We start from the raw sequence: 22,151 nt of genomic DNA, 5'->3' as shown, positions 1-22,151 counted from the left end.
GTGCAAAGAAAGCCTTCCGATGAAGGGACGGACAGTATGTATGGTGCACTTTGAGCGGTAACGAGAACCGGGCGAGCCAAATATAACCAATCACAGCAGAGCGGCCCTCCCAATGCCTAACAACCTAGCAACCAATTAAAATGCAGCATTCTTCCGCCTGTTTAAAAATATCCTCTGTGGACCCGCCCCTCCCTGCTGTGTGCACTTCCTCGTTGTTATCCCCGTTACTAGGGTGACCGCTAAGCTCTGTCAGCGGTTGGTGGAGACCGTGTGACATAAGAGCGTTATCGGGAATTCCTCTCCCCTCGGGGCTCCGTGTGACGGCAAAAGGAGGTAGCTTCAGTTAATGCCGGGAGAAAGCAGCACGCATTTCATACACGTGAGGCGCTAAAGTTTCCCATGTTTCCTAAACGTGTATTCATCCGAGCGCAGCTCCGCAGATGAGGAAGATGTGTCTGTGCGGAGTTTAGACTTTAATGAAATGACAAAAGTTAGAGAAGAGATACCATGGTCGTTAGAATCTTCTTCTTCTCTGGTTCTTGCTTATAGGCACAACATCTGAGATCTGTACTGACCTGACCAAGGAGGACTTAAAAGTAAGTGTCACAGTGAAAACATAAATTAATCCCTCTGTTTCCACACCAGTAACAGGAACATATGATCTTCTGCGGGATCTCTATAATTAAATGCCTGTTTAGAGGGAGGCTGCGTTTTAAAAGTATTGATTTTTGATAAAGTCATCAAGGAATTTAAGGGCAAAGCGTGTAAGTGTGTCTATCCTAATATCAGACATTATGTTTACCGTAACTCCAGTTATTAACTTCTCTGCCTCTAATTTCTACTTTTCTTTGTGCCTTTGCTACTTTTTAGTTGATATGTGAACTTTATGTGTTTATGTTTTGGTAAAATGAAAGCTGCAAAATGACTTCTCTCATGCATGTTTATGATTTTGTTGTCCCAGCTGAAACCTGACTAACAAGTTAAACAACTATCCAGCATATTTAGTCTGAACCTTCTTTGTTTTGCTCCAGGAGCTCTTTGAATGCAGGCTGCAAAGGTTTATATTTTAAACTAAAAGCGTGCAGCCTTTCCCCTAAAGAGAGCTTTGAAACTTCACAGCCATATGACAAACTTCACATGACTGGGGCATGGAGGACTTTTTTTTTCTGTTTTTCCTGAACTCAGAGTTAGGTTCACATCATACTTTTACATTAGGAGTTACAACATGTTGTTACTTTTTGTTATGCAACTCTGTTATGCACCTTCGGTATGCACTGTATTGAATCTCACTATCTACCACGGTCTCTGGTGAGTCTCTTGACACAGGTCAAGCTGACCTTGTCATGGAGGTTTGCCATACAAGGGATCAGTGACGGTGTGTGGACACACCGACAGCTCAGATGTCTGTTCCCGAGCTCCTGGGGCTGCTGGCAGGTTGTCTTTAAATAGATAAGCACTTTAGTTGTACACCAGAGAGGGGCTGTGACCTATGAGCAAGGTGATTCTCGAGCCTATCTGTGTCTCAGGGGACGATTCAGCAAAACACTCACCATATGTTATAAGCCATAAGGAAACTCCAGAGGTTTTGATAATGCTATAATCAAGCAAAACTGCTAACAAAATCCTCAAACATTAACATATGTTATATCCTCCTGAGATTTATATGGAAAAAAGGTATTTTGATTTTTTCCATATAAATCAAGTGTTGGGTTGGTAAAAAACACATTGCAAAAACAATTTTGTTTTTTAACTAATTTTATTAAAATGTTACAACATGTGCACTACAGTGCACAAGGAGAGTTCATTGATCACGAATGTGAAACTAACAAAATTCAGTCCTTTTCTTGATTTCTAGAGAGAACTCTTCATCACTGGTATTATTCAGGTCTTGTTCATATATTTGTCCGTGTTCATCATACAGACCTTTGTTGGCCTGGGCAGATTGAGGCAACCTTGAAGGACTCTCTTTAGAAGTGGTCTGACTTTCCCCAGGAGATCCTTTTTTTTCTCATTTTCTGGCAGCTCATCGACTACTTTCAGCGAAGACCTGATCTTGTAGAAATGACCACATGTCATGGAATCAGCCATAACTGCGACTCTTATTTTGGCAGCCCAGTACATTGGCATGGTACACTGAGATTCCTAAAAAGCTATTGGTTTCTTCTGGTGTTGTGTTTAAACGACACCCTGAATCCTGTACCATACGCTGGTTGGTCAACAAGGACAAGTCCTGAATTAGTTTTACTGCTGGAAATACTGCTGTGGGCTCCAGTCATTAAGTGTCATTAGGGTACCATCATCTCCAATTCTGCATTCTTCCAACAAAGTCATAAACCGAAGATAATGGAAAATTATTTAGCAAAATAAAATTTAGATACTCCAATATCCGATATAGTTCACTTACAACACATTTACACCATCTTTATAAGTTAAATCAATTTACTGGAAGACATTTCTGCACGTTACCCGTACTTTTTTCACTCAAAATCAAAAATTCCTGATTCTCCTACATGCTGGTGTTGGACCAGATAGGATGACGGCAGATTCCAGCTGACCCTGTGTCGTTCTCCATTACATCCGCCACTGCATCTTGATAATGTTTGTCTGGCTCCTCCTGGGTTTTCACCCTCTCCTATTTGGCTCATATGACTCTCATCTTCTGAAAGATCTATGTCTGAATCTCCCTCAATGATTGTGTTAAGAATTCTTTCTGCCTCTGTCAAAGAGTTGTCTACTAGAAAAAAGTGAAATAAATTTAAGTACAAAGTCCTGACGAGCACCAGAGTACACATTAATAAATGAGTCATTTCCTCTGTGAAACTAAATAAGCTTAGGTCTGAAAACCCCCTCAAATTACTTACTAGATGTTTGTTTTTGAAAATTAATCATAATCTGAGTTTAAAAACATATTTTAAATGTAGATATCATGCTTACATGTGACATCATGCTTACATGTGACATCATTTTAAAGCTACTGTTGTCCTCTAAGAAACATCAGGACTCAGCAGAGTGGCATGTAGAGTGTGAGTGATGCAAGCCAAAATTAAATGTGTACTACAGTGCACAAAAATGAATTACTGTGTCTGGAGATATTATATAACAATGTTTGGGGGTTTTGTACTATTGATCAGTTACTGTGTAACAACTTGGTGTAAATAAATAGAAATATTTGTACAATGGCTTTCACAATGCTCTTTTCTCCTCAGAGGGCCCAACATGTTCCCTGGTGCACTGGAAGCAGCCGGGTGTGTAGAGGGTCTGTCACTGCCCTCTCTGCAACCGCTGCCAGAACTGGAGGAAGAGGAAGCAGAGGCTTCATTGGAGAGGGGGCCAAAGAGGCCAGGACGCTACAGGAAAAGCCTTCAGCTTTTAAAGCCCTTCAGGATAAGGCACAAGTAAACAAAATCGACTTTAATTGTATTTGATGACTCTGGTAGCGAGAGAGATGAATGAGAACATAAAGGCAGAGACGGTTTTAAGCTCCTACAGTGTGAAGATGTTGTTGTATGTTGAAGTGTGAAGATACACACAGACTCTGGAGTACACATTTGCTCTGTTTGGCCCCTCCCTAATGTGCTGACTATTCGGGTGTAGCCTGAGGCCATGATAAGGGCTTGCAACATATCCTCCAGCAGCACAGTGCCATGTCTGAGCATATACCCACTGATAACCCCCCCCCACACACACACACACACAACTTCTTTTTCTTTTCGCTGCACTCTTAGATTTCTGTGAAGAGCGTGTAAATTACTATCCAAACACAGCCGGCATGATTCACCTTTCATTGACTCTGGCGAGTCAAAGGCGCCGATTATTTCTCAGAAAACCTATGTCTGTCTGTTCCCCCAGCATAGCGCCTCTGTGTGTGTACCTGTGCTTTTATACATCTCACCTATTTCCACGTCTTCCACTCTATTCCAGGCACCAGCATCCAGTCGATAATGCTGGCCTCTTCTCATTTATGACTCTGCACTGGCTCTCGCCGCTGGCAGTGAAAGCCTACAAGGCGTCCAGCTTGTCTATAGATGATGTGTGGGGACTGTCTTGCCACGAAGCCTCTGCAGTCAACTGCCAAAGGTGAGGTAATTGTGCCAAAGCTGAGGTTTGCCTGATGAAAGGGACCTGCGGTGTTAGGAAGAGTCTATTTATTGTTGAAACACAGTATTCCCACAATACTGGAACCTGGTGAGGCATGAAATAAAAAGGTGAGGTGGGAGTTATTTGACGGTGTTAGATTTTTACGTTTTCTTTATAACAGAGAAATTTAATATATGGGAACTGTCCCCTCTTTAAAAAAAAGGGACTTTTGAGTGAAATCACAAAGCAAAACTATAATATGCTGTTTACACAGACACTGCATGTTGTATAACATATTAATATTGAGTTTTGATGAGCCAAACTGTTTCTTCTACTTTCTTTCTTTACAGTCAACAATCTGGGAATTATTTTAAATCATTCATCTGTGTAGCATAGCACTGCGGTAAATACAGGCTAGTATATCTAGCTGGCTGTATTTACCCAGCATCAAATGTGCTGTTCACTCCTTTATGAAACAGCATTTACTAAAATTTGCAGCGTCATTGCACAAAATTATAGCCTTATTCAAGATTTATGTCGTCATTAACAAAGAGAGTGAGAATGAGGGTCACAGACAGTGTTGGAAACTACTGAAGAACAAACTCCTGTTAAATGGATCTGCCATTTTCTTTTTCTTCATCTTTTCTTCTTCTTTGTATTATTATTAACATCCAAGACTACATATGCAACATATATACAAAGGAAAAAAGAAACAAGAGAAACAACTTTGACCAAGCAGGAAGGTTTCGACTGGTCAGTACAATTTAGTTATAGATGTTCAAAAACAATACCAGGTCTACAGGGCGTCACAGAGCTGACCAATATTTCCCAGTGTAAAACAAATTGTTCAGATGTATAACTGAGAAATGCTTGTCCAGTTTGTCAATGAACATTGTGATTTCCATTCATATATTAGATGTTGGGCTCTCCTTCCTAGTCTTTCTACCAGCCACCAGTAGTTTCATTAAGTTCTTATTATCTCTTTTATCTAGTCTAGAGGTGTATACCCAAAATATATAGACTTGCTCGTTAGAGGAATTTTTCAATTAAAGTGTCTTTTATCCCCCTTCAATAGTCTTTAATAACAAGATGATGAAAAGACACGGTAGTACTTTAGAGATAGCTGATAGTAGTTGACAGGGAGGTTAGCCCTCTTAAGCCTGAGATTTCTGAGAGGGTGAAATAAAAAATCTTGTCAAATTCTTCCAACAAAACCTAACCCGTTTATCTTTTTTTGTTATTTATGTTAACATTTATTTATGTTAACATAAATACGACTTATTAACACTTATTCATGTTATTCTGATATTGTTCCACAAGTTGTAGATGTGATATTTTTTATTTTTTGCAGACTGTGAAACTTTGCCTGTCTTTGCTTTTATGAAACGGCCTCTCTAAGATGCTCTTTGTATAACCAGTCGTGTTATTGAGCCTTCTCTTTTTAGCGCCACTTACTCTTCTAACCTTTTGTTGACCCCTCCCCGACTCTTTTGAGACGTGCTGCTGCCGTCGAATTCAAAATAAGCTAATACTTTTTTGTGAATTGGCACATTTTCTCAGTTCAAGTAGTTGATATGTTCCCTACAACCAGCTGCAAATAAAATATGGATTCATGAGATTTGCAAATGGCTGCATTATAGGTTGATACATATGCACAAAACTACAGTTTTAGTAGCCTAACCTATAGCATAGATTAACTGGATGGTCTGTAAAATGGATTTCAAAAGGCACCGGTACCACAAGGACAGTCGAGAGGGCACAGACATAAATGAACCCAAATGAAGCCTGGCAGGCAGCCTGAACAGCCCCTTTTTGGCACTAACATCGGCCCTGTCTCTCAACAAGAAATGAATAACAGAGTTACCCTTTTTTTTTTTGGTTCGGTGTAACAACATTAATTTATACAGTTTTTTCGAGGGGAACTCTGTTGACTTCCATTTTCAGCCCTTGTAGTTGTTGCTTGGTTTCTTTATAAGTGTTGAGTAATGCCAGTGTCATCATTTTAAGTAACATGCAGTCAGCTCACTGCACATGACTGGCATCTTCATTATATGCTCTGATGCTTTAGCTGAAGGAGTGAAAATGAAGTTACTAATTTTCAAATATTCAAATTGCTAATTAACATCTAGTGAAGTTGTGGAGGAGAGTTGCTAATCCATTCTTGGTTAAAATGTGCTTCGGTCACTTGTACAAGTAGATTCTCTTTGTGCTGCAACCCTGAGCTGAGATTGTGTTATTTGTCCAGAGTATCCTGTGGAGCTTGCTGTTTGAGGATGAATTCCACTGATATGATATGTAACTGTACAAGCCTGTTTCAGTCTCGTGGGACAGGGTTGTCTTTTTAAAATAAATATCGAGAAAGCCCTTTTGTTAAACCTAGTGAGATTAATTGTGACGAAAACGGAAAATGCAAGTTCACGTTTCATTCAGTGTTATTAGTCAGGGTTTTTGGAGTGATACAGCTGTTATGCTGTCGTTTTAGTATTCATAATTATGTACCGTTTTGTGTGTTTGTGCAGCACATAGTTAAGCTATACCTTGAGACTTAACTGATGAACATCCTGTGTCTGTTTACAATACAGGAACGATGTGATGGGATAAAGGCAGGGGAGTGTTGCTAAGAAAGGCTGGGATTACAGATTACCGTGAGAATTTGTGCCTCTCTTAGACAATAATGGCATTAAGTGTGTACCTGCAATGCACAGTGTCTCCCTGTCTCATCCATTAGCTGTCACTGACAGGAGCTGGGCTGGGGCAGACCGTGAGATAAAAGGCCAAGCTACAGCTTGGGAAATGCCTCGTAAAGACGCTCTGATTCTATGAATGAACCTAAATGTTTTACATTAAGCTTATTATTTGTGCTACTCAGGGAAAGTAAAACCAGTGTTTTTTTCCATTGCTGCTGTGACTCAGCAGTAAAAAGGAGAGCGACTATTTGAGGAAGTTCACTCTTGTATCTGGTGACAACTGCGTAGGTTGCCAGTAATGCTTGTTCTGTTTAAAGATCGTGGCTCAGGGCTGAGAGTTTTTGTGCTGCTTTGTGTATGTTAAAAAGAAGCAGACACAGGAAGCAGCAAAAGAGCACAAAGCCACTGGGTGGGTGTCTGTCACAGTTTACATAGCAAGAACATTTACAGAATGGAGATGCAAAAGCACAGCACGGGAAATTGGAAAGGCGCCCTGGGAGAGTTGACACTTGTTGGTTGCTCAGTGAGGTGCGAACCTTGAATGCTGTGTGCTGTTCAAACACACTCCTGCAACATCAGCTTTGCGTGCCATCTGGCATGCTGAAACGATGGCTGTCAGGGACATTTCACTCCTGTTCGAAAGCAAATAATTCCTGCTTTACAGCCCGCACTGTTGCCCCGCTGTTCTCCTTTTCATTTATATGTAGGTACATGTACGCACATGAGATCTAATATGGTATTTCTAAATACACATGACTTTGGATTTGTGCGATCAGAAGTTTGCATGTGCTCATCGTGCATATAAATATGATGGCAGCTGTTTAGAAATGGCTCAGAGAGACCTCCCCCGCTCGTGTAAATCTACAATTTCCCTTCATAGATCTTGACTGAGTTCCTTGGACTTTCTCATTGTTTTGAATATTGGCCAGTCCTGTCACACAAATGCTATGTATGTGCACATTTTAGCCTGTATGTATACTTTTGTCCCCGTGTGGATTAAATCCATTATAAATTCATACTTGTGCAACCAGTTCTTGCTTTCTAAAATAATGCTTTAAAATCGTTCCACCGTGGAAAAAGAACAGTTCAAACTCATTAAAATCATTAAAACTCCCAAATTATCTGTAATCTTCTGACCACAGTTGTATATTCATTTTGGACAGTAATGGGGGGGTGCTTAAAAAAATCTCTTCCAGTTTAATTTGCTATTCCTCGCTTGGTTCTTTGATTGGATTTAGGAACACTAGTCTAACTTTCTGTGAATCAAACTGTGTCTCTGCAGCATTTGGAGTGCAAATAATTGCAATTCCTTAGATTTAGCACCATTTGACTTCAAGTAGCAATTACCAGGCCGTGCAAGAGTGTAGCGGGTATAATGTTGTGTCTATCTCTGATACGTTTTTAATAAAGTCGTTAGGGCGTTAATTACTTTCTGCAGCTGCTCGACTGCTGCTTTATAGAGTCATTAGCCGTGATGCATTTGGCCAACAAGATATTTACCCACTTCAAATGGCATTATACAGCAATAAAAGTGCATTAGCACATCTTTAACATGTTTGGTGGTACCTTTCTCAGTGCGATTATGTGAAGCGTGATTGTATATTGTAGGTCACCTTTATACTATTATCACCCTAGCTATCTTCAGTTGTCTTTGGGGTTTTGTGATTGCATTGATTGCCTTCTATACTGTTTTTATCCTCTATTTTGGGAAGTGCTGATTTTATCCAATTAAAGAAAAAAATATCCAAGAAACTTTTGGGCTCTTTACCACCACATTGGATAGCACTGATGCGTGAACAAAGGGGAAGCCGTTAGAGAGTTATATATATTTAGTTTAGTGAGAATGGACTCATGTTTGGCTGAACTGTGCACTCCTATAGTTTGTCACTATTTGTGATCCTGGGTTTTGGTTCCAGGCTTGAACATTTGTGGCACGAGGAGCTCAAACGAAGCGGGCGAGAGGGGGCATCCCTGACAAGAGTCTTCTGGAGGTTCTGCCAAACCCGTACGCTGGTGGCCGTATTCTCCCTGCTTCTCACAATGGTGGCCGGCTTTGTTGGGGCTGTGAGTACAGTCTAAATCCTTCTTTGCCTTTTATATTTTTTTGCTGATTCAGCTAAAACGCCTTTCAGCATGGTCGCTGGCTTGGAGCCTCAAGTCCATGTATTTTCAGAAAATCACTTTATCCTGTTTCATGCTGGTCTGGAAATTGAAATGAAAACATACTGGGAGATTACAAAGCCTTAGATACTGAGAGTCATATTAATACCATAGATTAGCTGTCTTGTACCCAGTCACACTTTGGTCCAGATATGCGCAGGGCTTTTTATGTGGCACACTTGTAGCTTTAGATTCCCTGCCAAAACAGCTCTCAGATGATTGTCGCAGAACAAACTCAAAGTGTGAATATTTCTAAACATTCCTTATCAGAAAACTGAAAAGTAATGATGTTTGAAGTTCTAAGTCTGTGGCATGTCTGAGTGACTTTCATTGTTCCTTTTGCTCCAAGCTGTTTCTTTTGATGTCTTATGTGCATACTGTGTGATTCCTGTACCCACAACTAATAGCATTAACTGGATTTAGTTCTTAGACAATGACACATTTGTCGCACATTCTTATGTGATCTTTTCCTCTTTAGTGCATTTAATGACAAAGCAATGTTGTATGTATTCTTTCTACTGACTAATTTTACTTATCCAGGCGAGCAAAAATATTGCTTAAAAATGCATTTTGTCATATTTTATTTTGTCCACTTTTAATCAAGTTATATATGAAATATTTCCTGTGTTTCTGCTTGTTTTTATTCTGTGTCTCCTACGTTATCTCTGTCCTTGTTGTTCTCTGTTTTGCCACTGCCACTTTTTCTCTGTGCTTTCCTTCTTTCCTCACTCTTTCCTTCCTGTCACTCTATGTGGGCAGGCTATCCTGGTTAAATCTCTGCTGGAGTATTCCCAGAGCTCAGAGAGCTGTGTGTGGTATGGCCTGTCTCTGGCAGCCGGGCTCTTCCTCATGGAACTGATGCGCTCCTGGTCTCTGGGACTCATGTGGGGCGTCAATTACCGCACTGCAGCACGCCTCCGTGGGGCCACTCTTACCCTGGCCTTCCACAAGATCCTCCGCCTGCGCAGCACTAAAGACATCAGTCCGGGCGAGGTAGGTGTTGTAACCCTGGAGGGAACTCCTCTTCATATTAAAGAAATCATCCCTCGCTGCAGGGCACCACATGCAGATGATTGAGATGGATTTAATTTCTGCTCTTACACCAGTCCTGCTTAGATTTCGACAAATCCCATAGCCTGAGGGAGGGGAGGCTGTCTAAGATTAGTCATTACTCAGCTTAAGAGGAATCATTGTCCATAAGTGAATGTGGGAATAAGGATAACTGTGTTCATAAAACTGTTTTTGTTTTAATATTTGGAGGAATTTTGAAGCAGTACTTTATGTAAATCACTGTCTCTCTCTACCTAGCTGATCAACATCTGCTCCAGTGATGGCCAGCGGCTCTATGAAGCAGTGTGTGTGGGCTGCCTTCTGGCTGGAGGGCCACTTGTGGGAATACTGGGTCTATCTTACACTGCATTCTTCCTGGGCCCCACGGCTCTGATGGGGTCATCCATTTTCATCATCATTTACCCTGTCATGGTACGACTTTCACTATAACATCTAACCAGAGGCAAAGAATGGAAAACATGGTTGTCTGTCTGTCATTCTTTTTAAAGTGGACCTTTTATGCTGATTTCCGGCTCCTTATTTTTTATTCCTGGACTCTGCTAGACTTGCATGAGTCACAGTTCAAAAAACTGCTTATTTATCTTGTGCTGTGCCTCGTTGCAGCACCTCTATTCCTTCTCTGTCTGAAGCAAGCTGTTTTTCTCCTTTTCTCCCATCCTCCCTGTAAGCCAACTTTTTTTTAAAGACAGAGTGGTGTGCTTTAGATGACCGTATTAGGAATATCTGCTCTCTTTGACAAACAAATCCAGCAGCAGAAGAAATTGAAATGGAGCGTTTAGGGCAGACTGAAGCTTTTTGGCTCATGTGGATTACGTGTACATAAATTGACCTGATTTAAAATTTTGGTGATGTGTAATATGAGCGTCCATCAGTATGACAGTTCATCGATATGAGAGAAAATGACGTAATAGGTCCACTTTAAGATAATGTAATTATAGCAGTTTCAAAAAGTTTTACCAAAGATTACTCAGCAGAGAGTTTATTATTGCTGATTCATTCTTAGTTGAAGACAGAAATCGTAACGTCATTAAAGTCTTTAAGTTAATTTAGATTATTGGAGAGCCAAACAGACACTTTTTAAAAGCATCATAACTCTGTGGCTATCAGTCGCCTGTCAACTTTCTAACTGTTGTTTTCAAATTACACTCAGTCTGAGCTGTAGTCTGACAGCTAGAGACCCTGCTATTGATGGGGAAGGCGTTTATCACTCTGGTCTCCGGGACAGGCCTGCAGCACAGTTAATGTGATTATGTCTGCTTTCATTTCCTCCCCCGCCACTTATTTCTCCTGTCATCATTTCCCCCGTTCCTGTCTGGACAGATGCTTGCATCGAGGTTGACGGCATATTTCCGCAAGAAGTGTGTGGCAGTCAGCGACCAGCGCGTGAGGCTGATGAACGAGATCTTGGGCTGCATAAAGTTCATCAAGATGTATTGTTGGGAAGATGCCTTTGCAAAAAACATTCGCAGTGAGTGGCAGTCATGTGACTCAGCAATATATCCAATGCTCATTTCTTGAATGTGGTGAAGACCTGGGAACTTTGTGCAGGTCAGCATTTTTGAGAATAAAGTGCCACTTCACTTGAACATCTTTTACTCATGCAAATTAGTCACTAAATGAGCGGTTTATCACCTAAAAGTAGGCTTGTCCTCGTAGCAAACTGGCATGATAACCCTGCCCCTTAATCCATTTCCATTAACCTGCCCTGTTTAAGTGTGCCATTGTCTATAATCAAAGGCACTTTCAATCCCTGCACTTCAAGATTAATTTGCAAAGTGTTTGGGGCCCTATGATACCTTAAATGGCTGTCAAGGCTGCTCTACTTATTCATGACTAAGCGATGGCCTTTTCTCATGAGGTCCTTGCTCTAGGTCATGGATAAGCATCATTTTCCCTATTTAATCTGCTCCAAATTAGCCAGCTGGGTCTCACTTTCATTGCTGTCTTGTGATTACCTGCTATAATAACAATAATTAATTGGCGTTCATTGGTGAATGAGTCTTAAGAGTTACAATGTCATTCCAAATTTACAGTCAGCAATTGTGCCGATGACTCCTCCTTTGTAGTTTATGCAAGAACACACACATCCCAATGGGGAATAAGGACAATGAAGTGACTAAACGAGCCCGTGCAAACGGGATATACAAACATAGACGAGAGGGTCAGGATTCAGGAATTGGACTTGAAAAGTTTTCAAGGATCACCAGCTTTTGGAGCCCCTTTGAAGAGCGAGTCTCTTGTCCTCTCTTGTATCTATTTTTGTGTGCTTGCTATTTTGGTGAGTGACTCTGATTGTGGTGTGGATTGGCTGGCCAACACTTTCACTCGACCCTTACGTCACATTCGCATTCTTTGTGTCTGTCCTTGGTTATTTATCATCTCTGTCTTTCTGATCTCCTCGACAGAAGTGCGGTTAGAAGAGAGGAGCATACTAGAGAGGGCCGGGAACGTCCAAAGCATAACAGTGGGATTGTCTCCTGTCATTATGGTGCTCGCAAGCGTCTGCACTTTCTCCTTACATATGGCCTTAGGTTATGACCTAACCGCAGCTGAGGTATTTATATATAAAAATCTACCGGTGTGTGACAAGAAAATAGGAAAAACAAATCATAAAGACAATGAATGACAATTATGCTTTGTGGTATGTAGAAAAGTACTGAGCCCGGCCCAGAGGATTCTGATTTTCACATCAAAATGGCAACAAGACAAAAAAAATCTAAGGGACATATTGGGGCACGGATGGTCCACTGGCTAAATCATTAATCAATGTTGTCCAAAACTGAAGCACTATGGTGTGGTTTTCCTATAATTTGTCACCCATCCGTAGTCAGCATGTTGACTGCATATTTATTTAAATCATGTAACTTTTAAGATGCCCACCGAGTCTGTGGTCATGACGAGCACATATACACATTTTAAAGTCAAACTTCATGAATATAAATAAATTATTGAGTATAACTGTCTCCATCTCTACACATCCCACCTCAGGCTTTCACTGTGGTTGCAGTTTTCAATGCTATGACCTTTGCCCTGAGAGTCACACCACTGGCGGTGAGGTCACTATCAGAGGCTTCTGTTGCAGTCAAAAGATTTCAGGTGAGAAAGACGGACTGGTGTCTTGTAAAAGTGGATAAATGATAATGTTTCATGTAAAGAATAGTGATGTAGCTGTTGATGTCTTCATGTCTTAATAGTATTTTAAGATGTCAAGGTTGATAAAGCATACATGAACTTAATAATCCATATCACTTCTCAGAATAAGTACCTTTTTTTAGAGGTCACACACTAAATTAAACTCACATAGTGTGTCAGTGGGGAAGCAGTTTTTAGCCTATTCACGTATCACATCTGACATTTTTTGCTGTTTTCCAAACACGTGATAAATACAAAGCTAAGTAAAAAGCATTTTTTAAAAAAATATACTTTATTAATCCCCTGTAGTGAAATTACTCTCTGCATTTAACCCAATCAGTCAGTAAAGCAGTGGGCAGCCACCAATTCAGTGACTGGAGAGCAGTGTGTAGGGACGGTACCTTGCCCAGCGGTACCTCAGGGTAGCCGTTCAGTGGATTTGAACCCCCGACCTTCTGATCATTAGATTTATCCTTGGGTTTTCTGTTTTGTTTTGTTTTTATTTACAGTTGTTTCTTTATTTTTTCCGTTTTCGTAGTACTTAACCTGTTTACCACATGTAAACATGTTTTTAAAAAAGGATTAAACTGCACTTTTGTTTTTCAAGCACTAAAATATTTAAGTAACTATTAAACTGGTCATCACAATGCATGTTGTCTATAATCTATCCCACTACGTTTGACTCCACAGAGGCTCTTCACGATGGATGACAGAGAGGAGGTTGTAGAAAAAATGGAGGATCCTGGCAACGCCGTAGAATTTCAGGTTGCCACGCTGGCTTGGGAAAAGGCAAAAGGCAAAAAGCCAAACCCGGCTCCCAAGAAGCGAGGAGTAATGAAGCATGTGCTGCGAAGGGAAAAGCTTAGCTTGTACATTTCCACAGAGGATGGCAAAGGAAACAAGGAAAACCCCAATGTGCAAAGTCTCCTCACAAATATGGAGCAGGAGAGTCCACAAAGCACCGTCTCCTCCACTCAAAGCATACGCCCCCCACTGCACAAGACCCTGCACCAAATTAACCTGCGTATAAAGAAGGTAACACCACAAACACATATCAAGTCGATTAATTATGCTTTTTCTCAGTTGTAGTCCTTCCATACATGTTACTTACAGTGGTGAATACTCATATTAAACATGACAAAAGGGTATAAAGTAAAGATCATTTTAAACAGTGATTCCTACAAGGCTACTTTGGTAGCATTAGAGAATGTTCTCTATTTTGCCACTGCTACTAGGGGTCGCTGGTTGGAATCTGTGGAGGTGTCGGGAGTGGAAAGAGCTCTCTTCTGTCTGCTCTGCTGGGACAGGTGAGATTCGAGTGAATGCTCAACTAGATGCTCACTTTAGATTTCCTCTTCAGATAACCCAGAATAACTCATGAATAACAACAAGGACATCTTTTCTTGCTGAAGTTTTCAGTCACACACAATGTCACAGTATAACCTGCAATCTGAAAAGGACTTTTTCAACTGTTTTCTCTGCTCCCTACCTTCTGCCTTTGTGTTTTAGATGACTCTGTTAGAAGGAAAAGTTGCTGTCAGCGGTGGCTTCGCATATGTGTCCCAACAAGCCTGGATCCTAAATGATTCTCTCAAGGAAAATATCTTGTTTGGAAATAAGTATAACCCAGACAAGTAAGAATAAGTACTGTATAACCGTGTTATAAGTAAAAAAGCGCTAAACCTGCAAATTTATCCCTAACTTTGCATATTTGTTTCGACATTAGATACAGTGCAGTGCTGGAGGCGTGCTGTTTACTCCCAGACATTGCAGAGCTCCCATATGGAGACATGACAGAGGTATCTGTTGCTTCTTTTTAACAAAATGTCAGCTCCGAAAACATCGATTTCTCAAATATCATGCCCAGCAGTTTCATTTTATGTAATAAATTTAATTCAGCCTCAGCACGAGGAGAGTTTTGTGCAAAATGTATTTTTATTTTCTCTTTTTAGATTGGCGAGAGGGGTGCCAACCTGAGTGGAGGGCAGCGTCAGCGAGTGAGCCTGGCGCGTGCACTCTACAGTGAGCGGCCCATTCTTCTCCTGGATGACCCTCTCAGTGCTGTTGATGCCTGTGTGGGCTCCCATATCTTCAGTAAAGCCATTCGGGGGGCCGCTAAAGGCAAAACCATACTCTTTGTAACGCATCAGCTGCAGGTAACTATCACCTGTGAAATTCCAATAATTTCCATCAACATCCTTTTGCAGTTTCTGCTCTTTTAGAATATTTCAGTCCTTTCTGTCGAACTGAGTCTTTCTTGCTTTTTCAACCATGAGAAATGTTGCCTCTTTGCTGGAAAAGCTCCTGCGATCAATTAATAAAAAGTTTAAACCTTCAAAAATCCACAGAATGTCTGCAAAATTAATATCTTGCTCTTTTGCCTCTTTCATGCATTTATCTTTTAGTATCTTCCTGAGTGCGATGTTGTTATTCTGATGAAGGACGGCCAGATTGCTGAGCACGGTACCCATGTGCAGCTAATTGGTAAAGACCGCAACTATGCCATGCTATTCAACAGCATGCAACAGGAGGTAAGGCCAGGGGCGCACGAGGAGCAAAGCCAACTCTTTTGAATAAGGCATCTTTGCCCTCACGACACAATAAAACTGAACATTACAAGCTGAATAATTCATAAGCCCAGAAAGGCAGGCCCTGTAGCAAGGAAATGTTAATGCATACAAAGGCTTTTATTATTTATGTGTGCAGTGATTTACTGGTGAGCTGCTAAAGACCATGTCACCGATATCTCTGTTTTAATAATGTCCACAATGCCATTGCTATGGCCGTTGTGATTTCTGCTGGTGACATGTGTCAAAACTCTTCCCCCACTCCCCTTTTTTACTCTCAGAATCTGGTGAAAGAGAAACTAAAAAACAAAGAGCAGAGGGTAGGTGGAAATAAGGCTGACAGTGCCACTGATGTTGCCGAGGTCAGCCCAAAGATGGAAAGCAAGAAAGGAGGTGAGAAACTCTGCCCGTTTTCATGCTTCTCATGTAAATCGCTGTTTTCCATGAGAATGGTTCATAAGTAACTTCTTTTCTGGCTTTTATATTTAGAACCATTGATGAAAGCTGAAGAGAAAGGCTCTGGTTCAGTCCCGTGGTCTGTTTACGGAGCCTACATCAAAGCAGCGGGAGGCCCAGCAGTCTTCGTCATCAACATCTTCTTCTTTGTTTCCACCACAGGCAGCCTAGCTTTCAGTAACTGGTGGCTGAGCCACTGGATCAGACAGGGCAGCGGGGTGAGTGTAGATGACTCTAGTTTTCTATAATACAGGATTCTCAGTGGTGTGTGTTTGACTCCCAAAAGAAAAATAACTACTGTGTTTGGATGAGTGTGACAGCCGACTGAGCATTAATCTGGATGTGCATGATTAAAAAAGTAACAGCACCTTGGTAAACTTAATTAAAAACAAGAGTGAGCAGTAAAGAAACAGATGTGCAGCTAAGCAGTTGGTGGCTGCTGTTGAGAAATGTGCTTGGAATGGCAAACACCACCCAACGGACTGATTTTCATGCCTTTTTTTGTGATCCAAAGTGTGCTTTTCTCAATTTCATTAGAGACCAAATGGGGAAAGAAAGATTTTTTTTGTCAGCCTGTAATTTGTTGCTCCATCTGCCCTCAGAACACATCATTAATCTCGGTGAATGAAACAATAGCGAGCAACAGCATGAGACTCAACCCTCATATTCGGTACTATTCAACTGTTTACATCATCTCCATGGGAGCTGTGTTGTTGCTGAAGACAATCAGAGGGTTGGTGTTTGTGAAGGTAAGCCCCTTTCTTTCACGTTTGTCCTCTTAACCACTGATGAACTTTAAAATTGAGTAGAATGTGTACCTTATATCCAGACAGCGCTCCTGCTTGAACGTCTACACTGTCATTTGTTCATGCTCTTATGGATCCAGTGCTTGCAGGACAAGTCAGTTTATCTGTCCACTGTCCTGTCTCACAACTCATACAGTGGCTGCATGCATATCAGTCTGTTTCTTTATGAGAAACGGAGACAAAGAAGCAGAGAGAAAGAGCGTGTGAGTGTGCGTCTGTGTGTGTGCGTGCACGCTCGTGTATTTCAGCATCCCCTCGAGTGTGCATCCTCGTTTTCAAGCTAACCCATCCTGACACTGCACTGCAGAGGTTAGATCCCCACGTTAATGTGTGCCACTTAAAATTGCTAATTTTTCAAAGATGGCTAATCTTTTTTTTACCTCTAGCTGTGATGAGATCTTTGTGAGTGTTAAATATTCCATTAATAGAATTAATTTGTTCTCTGCTGCCACATGTAATTTCTGTCCAATTGTTGAAATGTCTCATGCGCAGTAGGTCATGACCTTTTATGTCAGCCTCCCGGAAACTCATCATAAATGAAGATTTGACAGCACTACTCTGTGCATGACAGCTACCCACCACTGTGCACATGCATAGCATATGTAGCATTTATAACACTCGGGCAACATATGTGTTCCACTGTACCCGCTGTGCTTTGAGGTTTAAAACTGTGTCGACTAACAGACAATTTCACTCCAACTGTCTGTTTATCCAAGCAATGAATGTGTCCATACGGTTGTTGTTTACACGTGTCAGGTCTCGTGTTCAAGCACAACATGTGTTGTCTGTGTTGACAGTGCACCGTGAAGGCTGCCTCCGTGCTCCACGACAAGCTGTTCAGCCGGATCCTCCATTGCCCTATGCACTTTTTTGATACAACACCTCTGGGTCGTATCCTGACCCGCTTCTCTAGGGACATGGACGAGGGTGAGTCTTGATTTGTCTTGACTGTGAACCTTTCCCCCAGGAGACCTTTCAGTCAGTGAAGTCACCCTGGTTGACAAGGTGTAGTGCAAAGACACAGTGTGATTTGACATGGAGCGTTTTCCCTAGTGAGTGGCTCTCTGTTATGCACTTCACTGGTGTCTTTGCTTGACATGTTGATTTGTGAGCTGTTGTTTCTTTGGGTGGTTGGGTTTAATATTTTCGCAGACTCTGCTGTTTTTTTGCCGCTCATAGATTTTCCCCTGACAAAAGACACTTAGTGGGACCTAGAGAGACTCTACACAGTGCATCTGATGTACTTTATCTCCACAGTGGATGTGCGTCTCACCATGCAAGCTGAGATGCTCCTGCAGAACCTGTCCCTGGTGCTGCTTTGCTTGGGAATGGTGGGCATTGTCTTCCCCTGGTTCCTCATTTCAGTCCTGCCTCTGGGAGGCTTTCTCTACATTGTCAATCGTCTTTCCAGGTCAGACATTCAACACTCTCGTCCTAATCTTGGCTTTTGTTATTTTTTCCAAGACTATAATGCAGACAATGTACAATGGTCAGCTCCATACTGTGAAATTGCTCCATACAGACAAAATGACTTAAGCTTTTTATGAAAAGCAATAAATTTCACTGTAACTAATATTGAACCCCAAGTACCCCATGATGCATCCATCTGGGTTTGGATAAATGCGTGACGATTAACAATGTGTCTGTGAATGCAGTTGTGATCATGGCTTTGAAACTCAACTTGGGATTCAGCGTTGACTAGCTAACTTGATAGATAGTTAGGTTTATAACATGAGTTAACTAGTAGAACAGCTTGGGAGCACAGTGGTGCATTGGCTGCCAAGCAAGAAGATTCTCTGCTTGTCATTTTAATTCGTCATTCTAAAGTGGCTGTCGGCGTAACCTCTCACCCAGTATCTGGTGTATGCTTCCATGGATGAATGAAGTGTGCCAACATGATTGAGCTGAGCCAAGGGTAAAGAGCCTTCATATGACTTTATTTTAGTCTAAAACTTAAAAAATCAAGAGTAAAACCTCTATAATTTATCCAGTTTTTAGTAAAAGAGCTGTTTTCTATGATAGATATGGACATAATGGAAATTCTGAAAATTCAAGTAGCTAATACTGTATGGTCCCTCAAATTATTGACCCCAGAATATCCACTTTTGAAAGATTGTATCAACTATGTGCTAAAAGTGTGATTTGTGTACACTAAAAACATGCTCCACATGCAGGCATACCAAGAGTCATGATCACACAGTTTCTCCATTTTTCCTGCCTTCATAAGTTTACAAAAGTTACGGGTCCGCTAGTCTCTTGGTGGTTCATCCCACCACACAGATGCTTAAAGTCTTTTTTTTTTTCAAAGCAAGCGTAACTGACAAGGAGATACCGTCATGCAATGCAAAGTAATTGGAGAGCAGTAAGTTGCTTTCCCCTATGAGTTGTATTTTTAACTGACAGCTGCCTCTTATTTTCTCTACATGGAGTTGATAAGAGTGAAGTGCATGCAGTAAAGGTGAGGCTTAACACACAGAGCTAACACAGGCAAAAAGCCCACCGTAGATCGTCAAAGTTAGGGTGATAAGTCACTCACTAATCAGAACACCTGCATTTTTGTTTTCTTTTGTTTAGTTCTCATCTCGTTTAGTTCTGGTCCACAGATTGAAACAATACCCTTCATTTTTAGTGTCTCTCATTTTAAAATTCAAAGTTTTAAGAGAGACACTTTTCTAAAGTCCAGCCTTTATCTGACAGCAGTGAAGAAAGCAAAGTTAAGCAGATTTTCTTTAAGCCTGATGGATGCTTCGATAAAGAAAATTAAATCCAGCTATAACAAGGACTGAGAAATTACTTGAGAATGGAGGAAAGCTGGTGATTCTCAAAGCCTTTTGGCTCTTTTCCTGTTTTGTTTTACTTTTCCCATTTTTGCACTGAGGGAATATGACACAGTGCACAAAGTTTAGGTTAGATATATCAAAATTTAAGACTTGCTCTTAGCATTTGTCATGTGGCTCAAGTTCTTGTACACAAACATACTCTTTGCCTTACGCTTAGTTTAGTCAGTTTGGATCTAATCACCCCAGAGGGGACCAAATATTGGAATGTTACTATACTTGTGGGGACCAGCAGACTTTATGGGGACAATATCCCATCCCTATGAATTTGAAGGCATTTGTGAGACTCAAAATGTGGTTTTAGTGTCAGGGTTACAATCAGGTTAGGGTTAGGCATTCATTTTTGATGGTTAGGGTTAGGGTGAGCCTTTAGGGAAAGCATTATGTCAATTAGATGTCCCCACTAAGATATGAAAACAGACCTGTGTGTGTGTTTGTTTGTTCCTTTTTAAAATGTGGCCATGCAGAGCTGGCAGATTGTGGGTTGCAGCTTTCTTGAGAACTGCTCATCAAAACATCACGAGTGACTGAAGTAAAACCAAAAATACATGAAAATAAATCAAACTGTCTACTCTTCTGTGTGTGAAATAGTTTGAAATTTAGACCCTTAGAGTGATGACATTTTGTAAAAGCTACATGTCTCTGTCATGTCTCCTTTTCAAAGGCCTTTTCAAAGACTTCAAAGGCCTCTTTGAGGCTTAAACGATTGAATAAGTTTTAGTTTTCTGTTAGGGAAAGGCCTTGTCACGTACTTGTGATGGTTGAACTTAGTGGTAAGCTGCTTCGGGCTAATAATTGTCAGTGAATATACTTATATACTACTTTCTGCATTCATAATTTCCCAACACCATCACTGTTTTACAGATAGCTGTAGACACTCACTGTTGTACCACTCTCCTGACCTCCTCTGTGCAATTTGACAATGATTTGAACCAAAAATGTCAAATTTGGATTCCTCACTCCATAAGACCTTTTGTCACTCACTTTCAGTCCAGTTCTTGTGTAATTTAGCAAACCTCGGTGTTTCTCCCTGTTTGCCCTTTTTAAGAATGGCTTCTTGACAGCGAAGCCTCCACTGTGACCATTTCTGATGAGGCTTCGACAAACAGTAGATAAGCTGAAGGGACAGATGTATCTCTCAGGTCCTATGTCAAGCCTTTTCTGGCTTTTTTTCCTATTTATTAAGGACACAACTTTCATCTGCTGAAGATGATCCCCGGGCTTGCCATTTCTTTTGTCACATAACATAGCAAGCTGCAAATAACAACATATCAAAAGACAGAATATAAAATTGGTTCTATCGTTGATTGTCTGTTAGGTGTACACACAACACTGGTTCTTCCTTTGAGTTTGTTGCCTTTTTATGCGTGAATGATTCATAGGTCAACATATTCCTCTGAAGATGATCAGGTACAAGAACTAGACTGAAAATGTGTGGAGTAAAAAAACAGCCAAAGATAAACTTTGAAAGGCTTTCAGAAAGCCTGGAAAACTATTGCTTAAGACATTCTTCCCATACACGAATATGAGCAGGGATCATTCAGTCTGGGTGAAAGTCTGGTACAAGTCTTGAGAACTGCTAATCCAAAAATATTTAACTCACTACTGCACTTACTGGGGCGATCGTGGCTCAAGAGCTGGGCCTTCGTCTTGTAATCGGAAGGTTGCCGGTTCGAGCCCCGGCTTGGACAGTCTCGGTCGTTGTGTCCTTGGGCGAGGCACTTCACCCGTTGCCTACTGGTGGTGGTCAGAGGGGCCGGTGGCGCCAGTGTCCGGCAGCCTCGCCTCTGTCAGTGCGCCCCAGGGTGGCTGTGGCTACAGTGTAGCTGCCATCACCAGTGTGTGGATGGGTGGATGATTGTGTAAAGTGCTTTGGGGTCCTTAGGACCAAGTAAAGCGCTATACAAATACTGACCATTTGCCATTATTCAGACTGAGAACTTTTATTGTCATTGTACAGTTGCTTGCACAAAGAAATTATGTAACAAGACCACAAGGTGCAAAAGTAAAAGACAAACACAAACAAGCCGCCAGTTAAAATCTTCTCCACTTATTTAAAACATGCTCTAATCAGTAGTGTTTAATATGGAGTCACTTTGGACCACAGAGAGAGACTGCTAAAGGTAAATACCATGGAAAGAAGTACTGTGATAATCTTTATCTGAACTGATCTGTTCCATAGTAAATTTTGCAAATGCACCTAGTCATTTTATATAATTTTTTCAGCAGTTGTGCAATATAGGTGAAACCACAGAGGGAAACAACAGCTCGCCGGAGTCTCGGGAAATAACCAGAGCATATTGTTATTTCCTCTATCAGTGAGCTCAAGAAGCTCACGAGTCTCTGTGTTATTGCTGC

At 41.1% G+C, this 22,151-nt stretch overlaps 1 protein-coding gene across 1 annotated transcript in view; it reads left to right on the top strand.

Annotated features, from left to right (window-relative positions):
- The first annotated feature begins 237 nt into the window (after positions 1-237).
- LOC113008737 (ATP-binding cassette sub-family C member 5) overlaps positions 238-22,151 on the top strand; it is a 29,772-nt gene continuing 7,858 nt past the window's right edge. Inside the window, exons 1-21 of the mRNA XM_026146407.2 lie at positions 238-379; positions 550-596; positions 3,207-3,395; positions 3,922-4,077; positions 8,681-8,828; positions 9,684-9,917; positions 10,233-10,406; positions 11,316-11,463; positions 12,401-12,549; positions 12,984-13,091; positions 13,818-14,162; positions 14,363-14,434; positions 14,637-14,761; positions 14,854-14,926; positions 15,080-15,283; positions 15,533-15,658; positions 15,976-16,087; positions 16,184-16,368; positions 16,753-16,899; positions 17,754-17,883; positions 18,214-18,367. Coding sequence (XP_026002192.2) covers positions 3,217-3,395; positions 3,922-4,077; positions 8,681-8,828; positions 9,684-9,917; positions 10,233-10,406; positions 11,316-11,463; positions 12,401-12,549; positions 12,984-13,091; positions 13,818-14,162; positions 14,363-14,434; positions 14,637-14,761; positions 14,854-14,926; positions 15,080-15,283; positions 15,533-15,658; positions 15,976-16,087; positions 16,184-16,368; positions 16,753-16,899; positions 17,754-17,883; positions 18,214-18,367 — 2,969 coding nt within the window. The 5' untranslated portion in view covers positions 238-379; positions 550-596; positions 3,207-3,216. The remainder of the gene's footprint in view (positions 380-549; positions 597-3,206; positions 3,396-3,921; positions 4,078-8,680; positions 8,829-9,683; positions 9,918-10,232; positions 10,407-11,315; positions 11,464-12,400; positions 12,550-12,983; positions 13,092-13,817; positions 14,163-14,362; positions 14,435-14,636; positions 14,762-14,853; positions 14,927-15,079; positions 15,284-15,532; positions 15,659-15,975; positions 16,088-16,183; positions 16,369-16,752; positions 16,900-17,753; positions 17,884-18,213; positions 18,368-22,151) is intronic.

Source organism: Astatotilapia calliptera, chromosome 2 (genome assembly GCF_964374335.1).
Source record: "Astatotilapia calliptera chromosome 2, fAstCal68.1, whole genome shotgun sequence".
In the NCBI taxonomy this organism is placed as follows: Eukaryota; Metazoa; Chordata; class Actinopteri; order Cichliformes; family Cichlidae; genus Astatotilapia; species Astatotilapia calliptera.
The sequence above is the reverse complement of the archived record's forward strand: the minus strand, read 5'-3'. Positions and strand labels throughout refer to the sequence as shown.